We start from the raw sequence: 19,373 nt of genomic DNA, 5'->3' as shown, positions 1-19,373 counted from the left end.
CTGTACTTCATCCTAATATTTTTAAACATTTTGATTAAATATATTGATTTATACCTCGAAGTGAATGATTTACCTACACTGTTGTTAATTTGCCATCCGCCAGATAAACACCTGTTGTCCAATCTTTCAGGTGTGTCAGTTTCCAATTCCTTACTGTAGGCTAGTGGTTTTTCTTTACTGATTAGTCATTTCTGTTACTGTAGCTAATGATTTTTCTTTACATGATTAGTCATTTTCTGTTACTGTACTAGTGGTTTTTCTTTACAGTTAGTCATTTCTGTTACATGTAGGCTAGTTTTTTCTTCGCAGTTTCATTATTTTGTTAAACATCTCTTTTACTAGTAGGTGTCACTGATTTCGCCCAGCTGCCTCTCTTCCTTATTCGTTTGATTGTCCTCCGATTCTGCACCACCGTTGTATGTTTTCATGTTCGTTTTATTTAGTCTGTTTGTTGTGACCCTGTTCTCGTTTCGCGTAACATTCTTCAGTTTTCTCGTTATGTTTGTCTAGTGTTGTGTTATTATTTATTTCTGTCGTGTATTGTGCTTCTATTTTATTCGCTCGGTTGTTCCTCCCTTTGTTGGACGTTTACGCACATGTTTCGTCTGCCTTTTGTTTGTGTATCCTTACCATGAAAGTAGTTTCGCCTTCGGGCAAGAATTTTTTAAATATTTTCCTTGTTTATTTAACTAAAGTCTTTTGACTATGCTCCGTGTCCTCAGCATTCACCCACTACACCCCACCTACAGCATTCCTCCCAGAATCACCACACCATCAAGAATGGAATCAGCAGGAGCCCCAGCATGCCCAAAGCACAGCTGGAGGACAAGGTCCGTGAACAAAGTGACCAGATCCTGCAGATGAAGTCCGCTCTGCAGGGAGGTGATCACCACCATCCGAGGCCACAAGGACTCCTCCCCGCCATCCTCCCTACCAGCACCATCGGCCAGTGATCTGCCCATTCCCGTTCCGGACCCAGGAGTTCACTCTCGCTCCCGAGACCACCCTGATGGACCGCGCCGTTCGGGATTCATGCTCCAGGTGGAACTGTACCCCAACCGCAATGCCCCGGCCCCTCCTAGGCTATTCCCCCTGATCTCCTGCCTTTCCGGGAAAGGCGTTGGATTACCAATACCATCACTCGGCATTCCTCCCCTTCAGGGCGGTGTTTCCCCGAGCGTCTAGTCTTCACTCTTTGCCCAGGTTCCCTATTCCTACTCTAGCGCCCAGATCAGGGTGGGAATACGGCTTTCAAATAATCTAAATGTAGTCTTCCGGCTCCTCAGAGCTGCCTGTAGGGCACCCGGCCTCTCATTCACCAGTTGGTCAAACATGTCCATCAGGCCTGAATAACCTGCTTACCGTTCCGTCATCCGCTTCCTCCCAATCCTCCTACGAGGGGTCATCTCACTGCACCAACTGTGAGTCGGCCCCCGCTTCAAGTGCTGAGATGTGGCCTCTAGAGAGCACAAGTCCCCGCCTGAGATTCCTTCCAGAGTGAGTAGGCGCCCCCTCACCCAGAGCTCTCTGTTGCCTGTTTCCTGTATACTGTCGTTTTCCTACCCTCATTCCCCATAGTTCTATAGATTCTCTGTTTTTTAAATTTTGTTGATAAGAAGTTTTGTTTAGCTTGGTCCCTTCTTCTGTTGATTCTCCCCGTTCATCCTAATATCCGTTGGTGCCGAGTCAGGAGAAGTCCTCACATGCCCCACTTAGATGTTGCGCAGGGGTCATCTGAGATGATTCACCTATTTCTATTATCCTCTATCTGTAAACGGCATGCCCTAGTTGATACCCATAACCCATCTATTTCATTGCGGAGCTCCGATGAGTGGTCTCCAGTTTGTCGATGTTTGGCGTTTCCTGGGGGCTACCTCGGTGGAAGTCCAAACCAGGTGCCACGCATTCATTCCCCTTTGTAGGGATTTGGCTATTGCGTTTAGTAAGTCGAGGCGGCGCGTTTGCCGCGCTTATGGGCAGGGGAGATTGTCGATAGACCTCCCAGGCAGGAGCTCAATCCCCGGAGCCATGTGTATCCTCTGTCTCAGGAAAAAAAGCTATGCTTCATGCGATCTCTCAGACAAGGATACATTGATTCCCACTTCCCCTGCGTCCTCAATTTCTTTTTTGTGAAAAAAGGAATGGTGGTTTACTTGCCCACAGTGCACCATGATTACCGTGGTCTCAAAATCAGATTCATGTAATACAATTATCCCTCCACTATTCACCATACTGATTCATTGCATGAGGTTTTTCTTCACTATTAAATCTCGCCATTACCAAGTGCTTAGCATCAGAGGGCGATGAATGAAAACCCTTTATAACATGCCTCGGGCCATTACGGGTATCTTGTCATACCATACTTGATGTTGCTCCGTCCAGTTTTCCAATCATTCGTGGATGAGATCTTCCAGGGACATGCGGGGGCAGGGGGTAGTTGTGTACTGCATATACATTCTCGTGTATCGCCTACGTGTCGAGCATGTGTGCCCTAAAATGCGCATGAAGTGTTGCGGAGGTGTAATACCTGTATGTTACAGCTGAGAAGTGTCTGTTTTCCCAGGTCGAGTCTCCTTTTTGGTTATCAATTGTCTGCGTCAGGGTAAAGATTTGCCGGTGTCAACCAGTGCCGTAATAGGCAAACACCAACCACTGTGAAGAAGGTGCAGCAGTTTTGGGGTTTGCAAAAAATTCACTGGAGGTTTATCGGAGTTTTGGACAGGCTCCATCACGTCTCTTTTGAAAAGGGTCTGGTGCATCTGCAGTGGTCTGCCAGTGACAGGCGTTTGGGAGGCTGACCTGTTTTACCTCGGCTGCTGCCCATCCGGATCCCTCTTTGCCATTTCAGGTAGAGGTGGGCCAACGTCTGATCCGTCCACCTAAACCTCCCCCCCTAATCTTTTTATTCCCTCATCCACGCAATAATTTTACGTTCCGTATACACCTAAGGTGTGGAGGCACTGGCTTGGGGCTCAGCACCCTTTCCTCAGTTTGCACGACCACCCGTAACCTGTCCCCTTTCTTATTTCTACATCCGGGCAAGCGCTACCCTCGTCAGGCTAAATGAATATGTTTTTACCCGGTTTACAAGATCCTACATCCCTGGGTCACCAGGCGGTAAGGTAGATCCTGTCTCGGCGTATGCCACGGAGGGTCCTACCCACATCCCCATACTGCCGGGTCTATCTGGTGCTCACCTAGTGTGGGTGATGCTGAGCTCGCGGGCGTTCCACCACCTTATCACACTCCGGTGGTACGTTCACGCTCGAAGTTCGAGATCGATTGATCTATTGGGCTCACGCGTCACCCTCCTCTGACACCCTGTATCGGCCGGACAGTTACACTGTCTTAGTGCCCAATACTGAGTAACCCTTTTGGGATGTGAGGGTTTATGTTTCCTCCTACTGGTGTGCGCCTTCAGTGTGGCGCCTAAACATCCTGGAGTAAGTTACTACCCTGCCCGTTCCCACAACACCATGTCTCCTTCGTGATTTCCTTACTGACCTTCAAATCCTTCACGAATAACACTACACTGCCTAGTATTTGTGACCCGAGTTTTCCTAAAGGCCTATCCATTTCTCCCCCTGCGCTTCCTCTCCCTCACTGCCCAACACTATTCACCCATGTTTCCGCTTCTGATATTGTGTCTATCGGACATTTACACTCCAGGGGTCTGGAGCAGCATTTATGGAGCAGTTGGGGGTCTCGGTGAAGCCTCTCTCTCGGGTTACCACCCCGGAGAGTTGGGCAGGTGGAGCACGTAACAGGATGTGGTTGGGTTTCTTAAACATCTGCCAGGACCTCGGAGAAGTGGGCAAGGTACGTTCCTGGCCAGATGCCCAAATTCCCCTACCCATTTTCCTCCACTAACCTAACCCCTTTCAGTGTGTAATTAGAGTTACCAGCCGGTTCTGGCACCTTAGCAGCAGCCAGATCGAGCTCCTGCAGAGGTGGATGAGTGGCGTGGCTCGGACTCCATCACCGTCCACCTGCATGCGGCCCTCCGGCGTCATACCCCTATCTCCCCGCATAGAGGACCGGTACTCCACTGTATCGGGAAGTCTGGCTCTCTAACCTGCCCTCCTTCTCCTTTCCCCACTGTCGGCTAGGCCGAAGTTTTATAGCTCATTTAAATCCTGGAGAAGTTGACAGTTGGTTGTTACAAATCCACTCCTATTAATATAAAAGTATTAACCCCTCGTTCCATGTCTCCCTTCTCAGGCATTGGTAACTAGCCCCACTCCAAGAAAGTGAGATCAGGGACTCCTCCCCTTCCCATTGGACATCGAGGGGGCACCGGCGTACCTCCGTGAGTCCATCTTGATTCAGGAGCTCGTTGGGGTCTCCAATATCTGAGTGAAGTGGGAGAATATGGTCCCTGGAGGAGACGATTGCTGGAGTGCCGAGAGACTGTTTACCTCTCTCCTGGCGGAATTCTCGTGGGCACCCGCGCACCCTCTCCACTCCTCGTCCCGAGCAATCCTCCTGGTACTGTCGTTTACGTGCCGAGCTGCTTCTCTTCCTTGTTGGGCACTTCGTTATCGTTGTCTCCGTTCACTACTTCTTCCACACCGTTGTATGTTTTCATGTTAGTTTACTTTGGTCTGTTTGTTGTGATATTACCTGTTCTCGTTTACGTATTGTACATCCTATAAGTTTCTCGTTGTGTTTCTGTCTAGTGTTGTGTGTGATATTTATTTCACTAATTGTGTTGTCATATTATTTGCTTATCCTCAGTTAACTACTTTTGTTGACGTTACTACCACATGTTTAGTCAATTTTGTTTTTGTCATGCAGCCTCCGTTATTCTTCTATTTCTTGTGAACTAAAATCTTTTGACCTATACTTTGATGTCCTGCACCCAATTCCACCACTACACCCACCTACAGCATTCTTGATCAGTAGGCATAAAGGTTAATTGCCACTATACATAAAAAGTATATTACCTTTTCCAACAGTCTGACTTTAACTATCTGTAAAGAAAACCAAAATAAGGGAACATACGTTGAAGTCGGAAGTTTACATACCCCTTAGCCAAATACATTTAAACTCAGTTTTTACATTTAATCCTATAAATATTCCCTATCATAGGTCATTAGATCTCCACTTTATTTTAAAATTAATGTCAAATATAGTGAGAAATGATTTTATTTCAGCTTTTATTTATTTCATCACATTCCCCAGTGGGTCAGAATTTACATACACTCAATTATATTTGGTAGCATTGCCTTTAAATTGTTTAACCCTTGGGTCAAGCGTTCCATACCTTCCCCAAGCTTCCCACAATAGGGATTGGGTGAATTTTGGCCCATTCCTCCTGACAGACTGGTGTAACTGGTCAGGTTTGTAGGTTTTAGGTTTGTGGTTTGTGGCCGCTTTTCCAGTTCTGCCCCCCAAATTTTCTATAGGATTGAGGTCAGGGCTTTGTCATGGTCCTCCAATACCTTGACTTTGTTGTCACTTAAGCCATTTTGCCACAACTTTGAAGCATGCTTGGAGCCCATTTCCTAACCAAGCTTTAACTTCCCTGACTGATGTATTGAGATGTTTCTTCAATATTTCCACATAATTTTCCTTCCTCATGATGCCACTCTGTTTTGTGAAGTGCACCAGTCCCTCCTGCAGCAAAGCACCCCCCACAGCATGATGCTGCCACCCCGAGCTTCACGGTTGGATGGTGTTCTTCACTTGCAACACCTCCTTTTTCCTCCAAACATACGATGGTCATTATGCCAAACAGTTCTATTTTTTGTTTCATCAGACCAGAACATTTCTCCAATAAGACCTATTGTCCCCATGTGCGGTTGCCAACTGTAGTCTGTCTTTTATGGCGGTTTGGAGCAGTGGTTTCTCTTCCTTGCTGAGCGCCTTTCCAGGTTATTCATATAACTTGTTTTCTGTATTTTTTTTGTTTCCTCCAGCATCTTCAAAAGGTTCCTTCGCTGTAGTTCTGGGATTTTACCTATTCCACCAATTTATCTCTAGGAGACGGCCTTCTCGTATGATGGCTGCGTGGTCCCATGTTTTATAATTTCTATATTGTTTTACATATATGTTACCTTCAGGCGTTTGGAAATTGCTCCCAAGGATACCAGACTTGTGGAGTCTGCATTTTTTCTCTGTCTTGGTAGTTTCTTTTATTTTCCCATGATTCCAATCACTCTTTGAATCCTTAAATCATCCGTACACCTCCAATTGACTAAAATGATGCCAATTACTGTCACTTCTAAGCCATATCATTTTCTATTTTCATTTTTTAAAGGGGCACAGTCAACTTGAGTGTATGTAAACTTCTGATCCCCTGAATTGTGATATAAGTGAAATAATCTGTCTGTAAACAATTGTTGGAAAATTTCATGCACCAAAGTAATGTCCCACTTGCCAAAACTATAGTTTGTTAACAAGAAATGTGTGGAGTGGTTGAAAAGCGAGTTTTAATGACTCCAACCTAAGTTATTACTTCCCTTCAACTTTTACTGTTTGGATAACTTATTAACTATTATTATTCAATATTTTTTACTTTTGTTTTTACTCTTTATGCGATCGCATCTGCAGAAAAAACACCGGAGAGAAAATTATCACTGAATTATCACAGTGAATTATTGTAATGTTTGTTTATGTGTCAATTGGTCCCATGGGGATGGGTTGCCAGGCTGCCGATTTACACAAAATTAAAATTGCATTAATTCATACATTAGTTCATGGATCCACTTTTCCAACAAGTCAGTTCATCAAATTTCTGCCCTCTAAGCTGCCCGTCATGTAAGTGCTGTTATTGTGCAGTAATCTAAAAGCTCCAAGTGGCCCTCACATCACAAATGGGGGAACAAGTCCCTGCAGCAATGTTCCAACATCTAGTACTTTCCCAAAGAGTGGAGGCTGTTTCGGCGGCGGGGCCAACTCCAGCATTATCATGTTGAAACATGAGGTGATGGCAATGAGCCTCAGGATCTCGTCATGTATCTCTGTGCATTCAAATTCCATCATAAATCTTGTGTCATTCCTATTTTATGCCTGTCCATACCACAACCCCCTCCATGGCCTATGTTCTCACTTACATCAGCCAACCATGCCCACACGAGTGCCATACATGTGGTCTGCGGTTGGACGGCCTATTAGAGAAATAACATTACATTTTCTGGCACTATTGACTTCACTGCAGTCACAGTCCATTGCAAGCTACCTCAAAACTTGAACATCTGTGGCATTGTGTTGTGTACCACGCTTCATTTTAGAGTGCCTTTTATTGTCCCCAGCTCAAGGTGCACCTGTGTAATGATCGTACAGTTTAATCCAGCTTCCTTGATATGCCACACTGTCAGGTCATGGATTATCTTGTCAAAGAAAAATCTCACTAATGTAAACATGTGCTGCAAAATAATTGATAAAATAAGCTTTTTTGGCATATGGAACATTTCTCGGATCTTTTCACTTCAGCTCATCGAAACCCACTTTACATGTTGCGTTTATGTTTTTGTTCAGTGTTTTTTATTTTTTTTATTTTTGCTTGTGTTTCCTACCAGGTTTTCATATCATTTCCCTTTTCGACTCATGAGTGTCAGTGCTGTGAGGTCCAGTCTGTTGCTTGTTAATGAATTTTTGTTCTCAAAGTTGACTTAATGTATTGTTTACTAAATAATAAAGTACCATTCTATTCTATTTTTTAGTTTATTGTTCTTTCAGCATTAATCGCTTTTACAAGTTGTCATTAAAAACCTAATTACTTTTCTGTTACAATAAAAAAACATAAATGTTCAAACTAAACTTCAAAGTAATAAAAAGAATATGCTAATTTGTACATTCTATTTGATTCCATTCTATTCAAACCTTCCCTCTATCGCTTCTTTCCTAACCACTGCAACCTGCAGACCCACCATACTTGTGTCCTACAAAAAGACTGGGTTTGTTTTCGGAGGTTACATCAGTCAGGACTATGCCGAGACTGACAGTATCCACGATTATAAGCCCTTTTCTCTACAGCATGTCTACCAGAGAGAAAAGCCACTGCGTGTTCCATACCAATGGCCAGTACTGTTTCCCAATGCAGCCTAATATTTGGTGCCTTATGGTTTCTGAATTGCAATCAAGCACAGTCAGTTTTATCCCAAAATCATTACAAAGTCAATGCTGCAGAGATGTATGCCAACAACCTGGTGTTGACACGAGTGTGAGGTCTACAGAGTGGAGGGTGAGTGACAGTCACCTAGACACATTTCACATGTACCCTACTTCCTTTATAGCGACTACTTTTTCTACTTTTTTAATGTAATGAACGATTAATTTACAACCTTTCAAAAAACCACTTTGACATCTTAAGTATTACTGTCTTTAACATCCCCCCACATCCTGTACACCACATACCAAAAATATAGCAATTCGGTTATTATGTGAAAGTTGTAGGAATAAAACAGTTGAAGGAGACCATCCAGAACTATGGCCTGAGGCAAAGTCAGTGGTTCAGGCCATGAGATTCTGTTCGTGAGTCCGTCGGGGCCGGCAAGTCCAGCTTCTTCAATTCCATCAACTCTTTCTCTTCAGAGGAAACATGCCGAGCCCATCGCTCGCAGTGCAGACAAAGCCTCACCACACAGGTACGGTGCTGTGTGTGTGTCTCTGTGTGTGTGTCTTTGTGTGTGTGTGTGTGTGTGTGTGTGTGTGTGTGTGTGTGTGTGTGTGTGTGTCTGAAAGCAACATTTTATGTGCTACTATCTTGTCTTTCCATGTTCCGTACCTTCTCCATTAAATCAGAAAGGCGTAACCCTCTACCCCAGGTCCTCTGTGACACCATGGGCCTGGGGGGGCTGTGGGGGGTTTGACTGTCATATCGCTTATACGCCACTTCAGACGGATACCTATGTAGAGGCACAACACACGGTTGTAATTTTTATCTTTTTGTTGAATGTCATAAAACTGATCGATTAGACCCAAGCATTATGAATGTCAAAGCACAATCGTCATGCTACAATATACCATAACTGATCCAAACCCACACTGCCTGGATATCCTGTGGTTGTATTGCCTTTCACAATAGAAGAAACTTGAGAAAGTTCTGACAGCAAAAGTAGCAAGATGTCAGGCTTTCATATTTACCAAGTTCAGCTCACCCTCGAGACGTTGGAGGCCAGTTCTGGAAGATCCCTACTCATAATTCTGTCTCTGATTTGTCATTTCGTTTAACCTTGCCGGATGTATCTGAAATCGCAAGCACATCAACTCAACACCAATCCCTGTGTGGAGGGCGTGGTGGGCGCCAGCAGTTTCTCTGATGTCTCTAAGATGGTGGATAAGTTGGCTGCCTATCCGCCAGAAGAGCAATCAAAACCTCGCCAGAAATCCAATGCGTCGATTGCTGCCATACCTTGTCCATAGACTGCTTACAGGTTAGGAAACCAATGTGTCATTTTGTAATTTGGGTGAAATATTCCTTAAGGTAATTCCTAAATGTGTTTGTGTGTGCTTTTCAGACCCAGAGTTGAGTCGCCCCTAGCATTCCTGTGTCTTGTATTCAGCCAGTGAAGAACTCAGCCAGGAGTTATCTGATCAACACTGATATCCTGCTGCTCAGTGCTCTAAATTTTACTATGTCTTTCTTCGAAAAATCAGCCAGAGGGTGACGGCCCCCCGCCCTTCAAACCTAGTCACAGACAATACTGTTACATGCACACAATAATGCGGTTATTGTGGATAGTCAATTAATTTAATAATTTGATTTAAAATGTTTACTTGCTTTCCTAAATATATTTATATCCTTTTACATACACATCTATATCAATATGTATCACACTATAATGCAGAAAAGTTGCCAATCAAAATACATCTCCACAGCAACCATGTTCTTTTTGGGGAAAATATTTGATTCTGAGTTCGACATTAAATTTTATGTAAAACTACTTAAGGCTATACATTCGTTGTTCCAAACTCACTTCACTCTCCCACTCAAGCGGAGGGATCGCTCGTCTGTTGCTAGCACATACACACGATCGCAATACATCACTGGAGCGATTAAGGTGTTTGCTTACTCCGATTTTGACCTTTACGCCTAGTTAAGATAAGCGAGATTAAGGTGTTTACATACTATTACGTAATCAGCCTACTGCCATAATCATTTAATATCAAATTATTGGTGTGGATTACATACTCCAAAGAGATTGTTTACTACCTATATTTCCTGGTAAGATGTAGTAATGCGACCAGAGTATGGTTTCGTGCATCTATATGTTGTTGGTCTGTTCTATCTTCTCTAAAACTTCTTTCCGCCATGTTAATAAGGTCCAGATGATTGGGTAGCTCACTGTACTCCGCCAGGTCAGCCAGAGGTGGGGCACCCGCATCTATAGTCCGGTTCCCCAGCTTCTAAATACTACTGTTGTGGAAATTCAACACAGGGACACTCAAAGTCAATATTCAATGAATCATTTTTATTAACACAAGCTGGATGTCTCGTCAACTTAGATCATGGTGACCGGTCTGAAGTGAGTTCCCGGGCAGTCCCGTTAATCCTTTATATACCCCTTACAATTTGCATGGGTTGTTCCGGCATGTGCTCAACCATCTTATATCTTAACTTATAGACATATTCTGGGTGTTCTCCATTTCATGTCGACCCCCTCATATCTTTACCAAGCACAGGCGGAAAGGATTATTTATACACTAAACAATCATTTTCATGTCTCTTCACAAGATAAAATCCTCCATCACCTACTTTCATTATTCAAGACATTATCAGCATTTTGTTTACTGGTTAATGTTTTTACCATAGATCCTTTAATATTTAGTTAAAATGATTTACTCTTCTGCTTTAACTCAATGATTGTTGTAAAATTTTTGCTGTTTGTACCAGGCTGCATCTCTCACATGAGTCTTATGTTGGATGTCTCTCACTGTCTGTGCCAGGCTGCATCTCTACATGAGTCTTATGTTGATATCTCTCTTCTTTCTGAAAGTTTGACAACTGTAGAGAGCAAGTCTGAGTGAGTCAGGCCCTAGATATTACGATATTTATTCAGTATTAGTGTTGTTATATGAAAATACTGTATTGACAAAAGTACAATGAGCATATACAGTTGATGTCTTATCTGACCAATAGCATCACAGACTCTGCAGAGATGTGTTTAAACAACCTTACTACATCACATATTGTATTTAATTACAATATCCTGAGTAACAAAACATTAAAACACCTCTTTCCATGACAGACTGACCAGGTGAATCCAGGTGAAAGCTATGATCCCTTATTGATTCACTTTTTAAATCCACTTCAATCAGTGTAGATGAAGGGGAGGAGCAGTTAAAGATGATTTTTAAGCCTTGATACATTACATATTTTATGTGTGCCATTCAGGTAATGGGAAAACAATATTTAAGTGCCTTTAATGAGGTATGGTAGTAGGTGCCACACACCGGTTTGTGTCAAACTCGCAGTGGGTTTTCACACTCAGCAGTTTCCCATGTGTATCAAAAGGTCCCCCACCCAAAACATCAATATTAGAAGGTGTTCCTAATGTTTTCTATACTCAGTGAAAATTCTAACTGGGAAAGTCAGAATGGAATAGCCTCGGAGAATTAAATAAAAAGGTTTATAAAGCAATAACTAAAAGTTACCATTTAAACACATCTAGGATCAGTGTATTGCCCTATCCTAACCTTAACTTCATTGAGGTCACAATATTCAATCTACACACCTACCCTTCATCACTTCTCCACTGATCATCAAAGTAGTCGGTCCCAGTGTGGCACATCTGACCACGGCAGTAAGCAGGGGGATGTCTGTGTGGATGTCCACTCAAACTCCACTGTAGTTCTTCACTGCAACACCACTGGCACCCATACAAACACTCCTCTCTAAAACAACACACACACACACACGGCATATAGCACACTCGCACACACACACACACACACACCCTATGTTACTTGTCTGTTACTATGTGTGAATTTGATTCATTCCAACTCAGCCATGCACTCTCCATCCTCTCTATGTATGGCTGGTAGCGTTAGTCAGGTCTTCTCTCCCTGGGGGGGACAGCCTCATCCACCTTAGTAAGCAGGACCAGCTGGGAACACCTAGTGACACAAAAAACCATGTTAACACACACACTGCACAGACACGCACAGACACCAAACACCTCACTTCCTTCCTTACCCAGCTTGTGGAGTCCCCTTGCGGATGGCGTCGAGGCTTGTCCACCATCTTGGCAGAGAGCAGAAGTACCTTGCAGGCTCAGTACGTAGACCACACAGTGGATCATGTCCTTCAGGCTGGGCGACTTACATACCCACCACCATCCCTGACAACTGCCGGTTAACTGGGGGGAAAACCATCAGCCCTCCAAGATAAAGACTCCTTCGGATTTACACCTTACTTTTCCACGTTATGTTCCTTACAGCCTTGTTCTAAATATGATTAAATATTTTTTTCCCACTCAACAATCTACACACCATACCCCATAATGACAAAGCGAAAACAGCTTTTTAGAAATGTTTTCTAATTTATTTAAAATAAAAAACAGAAATACCTTATTTACATAATATTCAACCCTTTCTATGAGATCATTAGCTCAGGTGCATCCTTTTCCTTTCATCCTTATGTTTCTACATGGATTGATACTGTTAAATTCAAATGTTGACATGATTTGTTAAGGCACACATCTGTCTATATAAGGTCCCACAGTTGACAGTGCATTCAGAGCAAAACCAACCCATGGGTCGGGAATTTCTGAGAGCTCCGCAGGATTGTTCGCACGGTCTGGGAAGGGTACCAAAACATTTCTGTAGCATTGAAGGTCCCCAAGACCACAGTGGCCTCCATCATTCTTAAATTAAAGTCTAACCACAAACTCTTCCTAGAGCTCGCCCGGCCAAACTGAGCTATCGAGGAGAGGGCCTTTGTCCCCGGGAGGGTGACCAAGAACCGATGTCACTCTGACAGAGCTCTTGATTCCTCTTTGAAATGGAGAACCTTCCAAAGGACAACCATCTCTGCAGCACTCCCCGAATCAGGCCTTTATGGTAGAGTGGCACTGTAGAAATTATATTGGAAGAGCGACTGCAGATTCTTTCCAAGCAACAACTTTATTATAAGATTTGCAAAAATGAAGCAATCAACAACCACTCAAATGGTTTCATGGTTGAAAAGCTCAATGAACAGAGTGGTCTCTCTCTTTTATAGAAAGTATATCCTCGTATCTATGTGACAGTTAGCAGATGTGCGGAACAGCCCTGAACGAGTTGTATCGCCACCATTCTCTTTCCTCCCTGCAATTTCCACTACTAATTCCTCATTTAACACTCACATCCTGCGGTCTCACTACTATAAATTGTCCTCGATTTATCACATACAATTTGTATCATAAATAATACTAAATATAACAATAATCTTTACAGCATATATGTCTAATTAAACAGTATAGTATGTAATGATATCAATTTCCTCCACAGTGGCCCAGACAACCACTCCTCAATAAAGGGCACATGACAGCCCGCTTGGAGTTTGCCAAAAGGCACCTAAAGGCTCTCAGACCATGAAAACAAGATTCTCTGGTCTGAGTGAATTAACTCTTTGGCCTGAATCCAACTCCGTCTGAAGAATCCTGCACCATCCCTACGGGGAAGCATGGTGGTGGCACTCATCTGTGGGGATTTTTTCAGCGGCAGGGACTGGGAGACTGTCAGGATCAAGGCAAAGATGAGCGGACCAAAGTACAGAGATCCTTGATAACCCTGCTCAACGCTCAGACCTCAGACTGGGAAAAGGTTCACCTTCCAGCAGGACAACGACCCTAAGCACACAGCCAAACAATGCAGGAGTGGCTTCGGGACAAGTCTCTGATGTCTTGAGTGTCCCATGCCAAAAGCCTGGACATAACCCGATCGAACATCTCACCTGAAAATAGCTGTGCAGCAACGCTCCTCATCGAACCTGACAGAGCTTGAGGGATCTGCAGAGAAGAATGGAAACTCCCCAAATCTGTCCAGCTTGTAGGTCATACCAAAAGACTCAGCTTAATCACTGCCAAAGGTGCTTCAACAAAGTACTGATAAGGTTCTAATACTTATGTAAATGTGATATTTCAGTTTTTTATTGTTATCCATTTGCAAACATTTCTAAAGATTTGTTTTTGCTTTGTCATTATGGGGTTTGTGTGCATTGAAAAAAAAACAATTTATCATTTTAGAATTTAGCCTAACAAAATGTGGTAAAAGTCAAGAGGTCTGAATACATTCTGAATACACTGTATACTGCTACTCTACTGCTATTCTACTATCACCACATGCTTTTCCTACCTAGGCTGGTGCTACTTTAAGTCGGAGGACAGGCTCATTGTAATGCCTGGAATGATTGGTATCAAACATATGAAATCATCTTTTTGATACATTTCTATTCATTCTATCTTCCTCCACCAGCCACCACTGCTACCATTTTCCAGTTTTACTCACCTGTACCGTCTTCTCGTCCCTTCAGGATTGTATTCATCTTTCAGCTTCGCTGGTTCCTTCCTCCAGGCCCATGGTGTCACATAGGACCAGAGGGAGAGCCTTCCCACCCTGCTCTGCCTTGATGCTGTAGAGTACGGAACTACAGAGAGAGAGTTGTTTAAGTCCTACAATTATGCTCCAGAGGTTTTTTACCGTGATTTTGAAATTGTTCACAGCCAAAAATGTCCCTAAATGTTGCACAACATACAATATGTTTTTAAGTGCTTAAAGAGCAATTCCACCGCTTTTCAACCTCATGTTCATTATCTCCATATCTGACAACAACGCATTTCTTCGTTTTTAGAAAAAAATAGAAAGTTAAAAGTTCTACTTGTTCTATCCAGTGGGGGTGGTCTTGGATGTTGGGGGGGCAGCTTCTCGGGGGGACTGTGGGAGGGTCTTGGATGGTTAAGGGGGCAGCTCTCGGGGGGACTGTGGGAGGGTCTTGGATGGTTGAGGGGCGGCTCTCGGGGGGACTGTGGGGGGGTCTTGGATGGTTGAGGGCAGCTCTCGGGGGGACTGTGGGAGGTTCTTGGATGGTTGAGGGGGCAGCTCTCGGGGGGACTGTGGGGAGGGTCTTGGATGGTTGAGGGCGACTCTCGGGGGGACTGTGGGAGGGTCTTGGATGGTTGAGGGTAGCTCCTCTTGGGGACTATGGGAGGGTCTTGGATGGTTGAGGGGCAGCTCTCGGGGGGGACTGTGCGAGGGTCTTGGATGGTTGGGGGGGCAGCTCTCGGGGGGATTGTGGGGGGGTCTTGGATGGTTGGGGGGCAGCTCTCGGGGGGACTGTGTAAGGTCTTGGATGGTTGAGGGGCATGGGGGGACTGTGGAGGGTCTTGATGGTTGAGGGGCAGCTCTCGGGGGACTGTGGGAGGGTCTTGATGGTTGGGGGCCCGCTCTCGGGGGACTGTGGGAGGGTCTTTGATGGTTGAGGGTTGCTCTCTTGGGGACTGTGAGGGTATTGGATGGTTGGGGGGCAGCTCTCGGGGACTGTGGGAGGGTCTTGGATGGTTGAGGGGCAGCTCTCGGGGGGACTGTGGGAGGGGTCTTGGATGGTTGGGGGGCAGCTCTCGGGGGGGACTGTGGTAAGATCTTGATGTCCTCTCGGGGGGGACTGTGGGAGGTCTTGGATGGTTGGGGGGCAGCTCTCGGGGGGACTATGGGGGGGTCTTGGATGGTTGAGGGCAGTTCTCGGGGGGAACTGTGGGAGGGTCTTGGATGGTTGGTGGCCTGGCGGTTGGGAGCTTGACCCAGTGCCGAGGGTCCTTTGGGTCCCGTTCCTTGGTGATCTGTTATGTCCCTTCCGGGCGCTTGACCCTGGTTGTCCTGTGGTCACTCTGATGGAGTGTCTGCTAGATGACTGAACTAATGTAAATGTTGAGCAGCTTCCCTGCAGATGGATTGTATGTTTAAAAATGCAATATATATACAGTGGGGAGAACAAGTATTTGATACACTGCCGATTTTGCAGGTTTTCCCTACTTACAAAGCATGTAGAGGGTCTGTAATTTTTTATCATAGGTACACTTCAACTGTGAGAGGCGGAATCTAAAACAAAATTCCAAAAATCACATTATGATTTTTTAAGTAATTAATTTCATTTTATTGCTACAAAAGTATTTGATCACACTACCAACCATAAAAGTTCCCTCTCACAGACCTGTTAGTTTTTTCTTTAAGAACCCTCCTGTTCTCCACTCATTACCTTATTAACTCACTGTTTAACTGTTACTGTATAAAAGTCACTGTCCACACCTCAATCAAACACTCCAACCTCTCCACAATGGCCAAACCAGAGAGCTGTGTAAGGGCATCAGGATAAAATTTAGACCTGCACAAGCGCTGGGATGGGCTACAGACAATAGGGCAAGCAGCTTGGTGAGAAGGCAACAACTGTTGGCGCAATAATTAGAAAATGGAAGAGTTCAAAACGTCATCACCCTCGGTCTGGGGTCTCCATGCAAGATCTCACCTCTCGTGGGGCATCAATGGTCATCCAGAATGCCCACCCGTCTGGTGTTCAACCTTCCAAGTTCTCTCCTCACCCGCTCTTCCACCTCCTCTGGCTTCAGTTGAAGCTCCCATCTGCTACAAGCCCATGGTGCTTGCCTACGGGGCTGTGAGGCGGCACCTCCGTACCTTCAGGCTCTGATCATCCCTACACCCAAGCGGGGCATTGCGTTCATCCACCTCTGGCCTGCTGGCTCCCTACCTCTGCTGAAGCACAGTTCCCGCTCAGCCCAGTCAAAACTGTTCGCTGCTCTGGCACCCCAATGGTGGAGACAAGCTCCCTCCCGCGCCAGACAGCGGTCACTCACTCACCTTCCGGAGACATTTAAAACCCCACCTCTTTAGGGAATACCTGGGATAATAATTAATCCTTCTACCCCCCCACCCCCAAAAAAAAAATACACACAAAAAACAAAAAAACATTTAAAGTGGTTACCCACTGGCTATAAGGTGAATGCACCAATTTGTAAGTCGCTCTGGATAAGGGCGTCTCCTAAATGATAAATTAAATGTAAAATGTCATGAGGAAGGTGAGGATCACCCAAACTACCGCAGACCTGGTCAATGACCTGAAGAGAGCTGGGACCACAGTCTCAAGGAAAACCATTAGTAACACCCTACCCGTCATGATTAAATCCTGCAGCCCCCAAGGTCCCCCCTGCTCAAGCCGCGCATGCTCCAGGCCCGTCTGAAGTTTGCCAATGAGCCATCTGATGATCCAGAGGAGGAATGGGAGAAGGTCATGTGGTCTGATAGACAAAAATTAGAGCTTTTTGGTCCTAAACTCCACTCTGCCGTGTTTGGAGGAAGAAGAGGATTACAACCCCAAAACACCATCCCAAATGTGAAGCATGGAGGTGAAACATCATTACTTTGGGGGATGCTTTTCTGCAAAGGGGGACAGGGCCGCCTGCCCGTATTGAGGGGAGGATGGATGGGGCCATGTGTGGCCAACAACCTCCTTCCCTCAGTAAACATTGAGATGAGTCGTGGCTGGATCTTCCCGCATGACACACCCAAAACCCACAGCCAGGGCAGCTGAGTGGCTCCGTGCATCTCAAGGTCCTGAGTGGCCTAGCCAGATCTCCAGACCTGAGCCCAATAGAAAATCTTTGGAGGGGCTGAAAGTCTGTATTCCCAGACAGCCCCGAGACTGGGATCTAGAGTCTTATGGGAGTGGCATCCCTGCTGCAGTGTGTGCAACCTGTCAAACCTAGAAAACCATATTCTGTAATTGCAAACAAAGGTTTCTGTACCAAATATTCAAGTTCTGCTTTTCTATTATCATACTTATTCATCATTGCAATAATTACTTAAAAATCATACATGTGATTTTCTGATTTGTTTTAGATTCGTCTCTCACAGTTTAATGTACCTATATTTACAGACCTCTACATCTTTGTAAGTAGGAAAACCTCAAATGGCAGTGTATCAAATACTTTTCTCCCCTTTTTATATATATATATATATATATTATATATATATATATATAATATTTCATCAAAAGTACAAAAATATATAGTGATTATCAAACACTTGAGATTTGTGGTGACGTGAAGAGCAAGAAAATCCCTCCCTCTGGCTATAAACTCATTGCATTTTAAAATCACTGTGTTTTTTAACTTATATCTACTCTGTGATGTCACAGAGAAGTATTTTTTTAACATTTATTTAATCTTTCTAACCACAGATCACAAAACACCCATTTTCCCATACGTAGACACTGATATGGAGTGGAGATTTTTGAGGTAAAGTGGGTAATTGCCCTTTAAATCCCGGACTGCATCTTTAAGCCACAACCACACACACACTCATGCACCACACCAGTACCTGTGTGGTGAGGCTGTTACCTCGCTCCGGTGTTACCTGCCCGGTAACATGTCTTGAACAGAGTTGATGAGTTGAAGAAGCTGGCTTGCCACCCCGACCCCCACTCTGCCTACCACTTTACCTCAGGCTTATAGTTCTTGATATAGTCCATCCTCCTTGGTGCTAGAGATGGATGGAGGGGATGGAGAAAGGAAGAGAGATGGGTGATAACTTGATTGATTAATTAATTGAAGTATGTTGATGAACAGCAAAGTAGTACTAGATGCATCAGTAGTTCAAGTTTATGATTTTTGTACCACTTTTGAGATTTAACATACCCATATCCTTCCCAGTCAATTTTCCTCCAAGGAGTCTCAGAAAGCCTCCACAGTCTGCCAAAGTTGAGACAAACAACAAAACAATCAGATTTAATCAATACTAATTGCTTCACCTTGCCCTTCTGACTGTTAAATATTTTGCCATATTGGTTACATGTATCCAATCGTAGTGCCCTAAGGAGTAGGGCTATAAAAACCACTCACCTTCCACTCTGTACACCTCACACTCTGTCAGCTGCCTCATTGCCATGCATCTCTTCTGCTTCAAAGGTGTAGCTGTTCCCTGCAACAACTGTGTGCGTTTATTATAAGAAACCACAAGACACCAACATTAAGACCATGGTTTCCATCTGTGAAACCGTACTCGCCTTGGTTCTGACACCCAGTGGCTTTTCTCTCTGGTCAGAGATGCTTGAGAAACCTTATCATCGTTGATCTCCTGGTTAGTCTGGGCTAGTCCTTACTATTAACCTCGAAAACAATCCTCTTGTTGTAGCAGAACAGTGGTCCCTGTTGGTTGCAGTGGTGGTGAAGATAATTTATCCTGACACTGGCTTTGATAGAAGAATATACCTTTTACTAAACCAATCCTTTGTTCTGGCTGCACGGAGTTCTGGCCTGAAATAAAATAATCCCATAAAATGTCATACAAATAAAGATTTAATTTAAATTCAGTCCATTGTTCCACAAACCTTTGTAGACGGTGGAGTCTGACATGGCCAAACGAACACATTTCTTCTC

The 19,373-nt window shown here is 44.4% G+C and overlaps 1 protein-coding gene across 1 annotated transcript; it reads right to left on the bottom strand.

Moving 5' to 3' along the window:
• Positions 1-6,535: 6,535 nt before the first annotated feature.
• LOC123485811 (pollen-specific leucine-rich repeat extensin-like protein 1) lies at positions 6,536-18,882 on the bottom strand. The gene is made up of 4 exons (XM_045216938.1): positions 18,837-18,882; positions 18,437-18,477; positions 14,807-15,632; positions 6,536-6,549 (listed from the first exon to the last, which is right to left on the bottom strand). Exons 1-4 carry the CDS (start codon positions 18,880-18,882, stop codon positions 6,536-6,538), a joined length of 927 nt encoding a protein of 308 aa, XP_045072873.1.
• Between the last annotated feature and the right edge of the window lie 491 nt (positions 18,883-19,373).

The sequence above is a fragment of the Coregonus clupeaformis genome, unplaced genomic scaffold, assembly GCF_020615455.1.
Source record: "Coregonus clupeaformis isolate EN_2021a unplaced genomic scaffold, ASM2061545v1 scaf0866, whole genome shotgun sequence".
NCBI classification, from domain to species: domain Eukaryota; kingdom Metazoa; phylum Chordata; class Actinopteri; order Salmoniformes; family Salmonidae; genus Coregonus; species Coregonus clupeaformis.
The sequence above is the reverse complement of the archived record's forward strand: the minus strand, read 5'-3'. Positions and strand labels throughout refer to the sequence as shown.

Excerpts from the sequence above, each read along its gene's own strand:
- LOC123485811 (XM_045216938.1), bottom strand. The coding sequence starts at position 18,882 with ATGGCAATGAGGCAGCTGACAGAGTGTGAGGTGTACAGAGTGGAAG. Across the intron at positions 18,478-18,836 it reads TGAGGTGTACAGAGTGGAAG|CACCAAGGAGGATGGACTAT; the intron begins GTGAGTGGTTTT and ends ATCCATCTCTAG. Across the intron at positions 15,633-18,436 it reads TCAAGAACTATAAGCCTGAG|TCCCCCCGAGAGCTGCCCCC; the intron begins GTAAAGTGGTAG and ends ACCCCCCCATAG.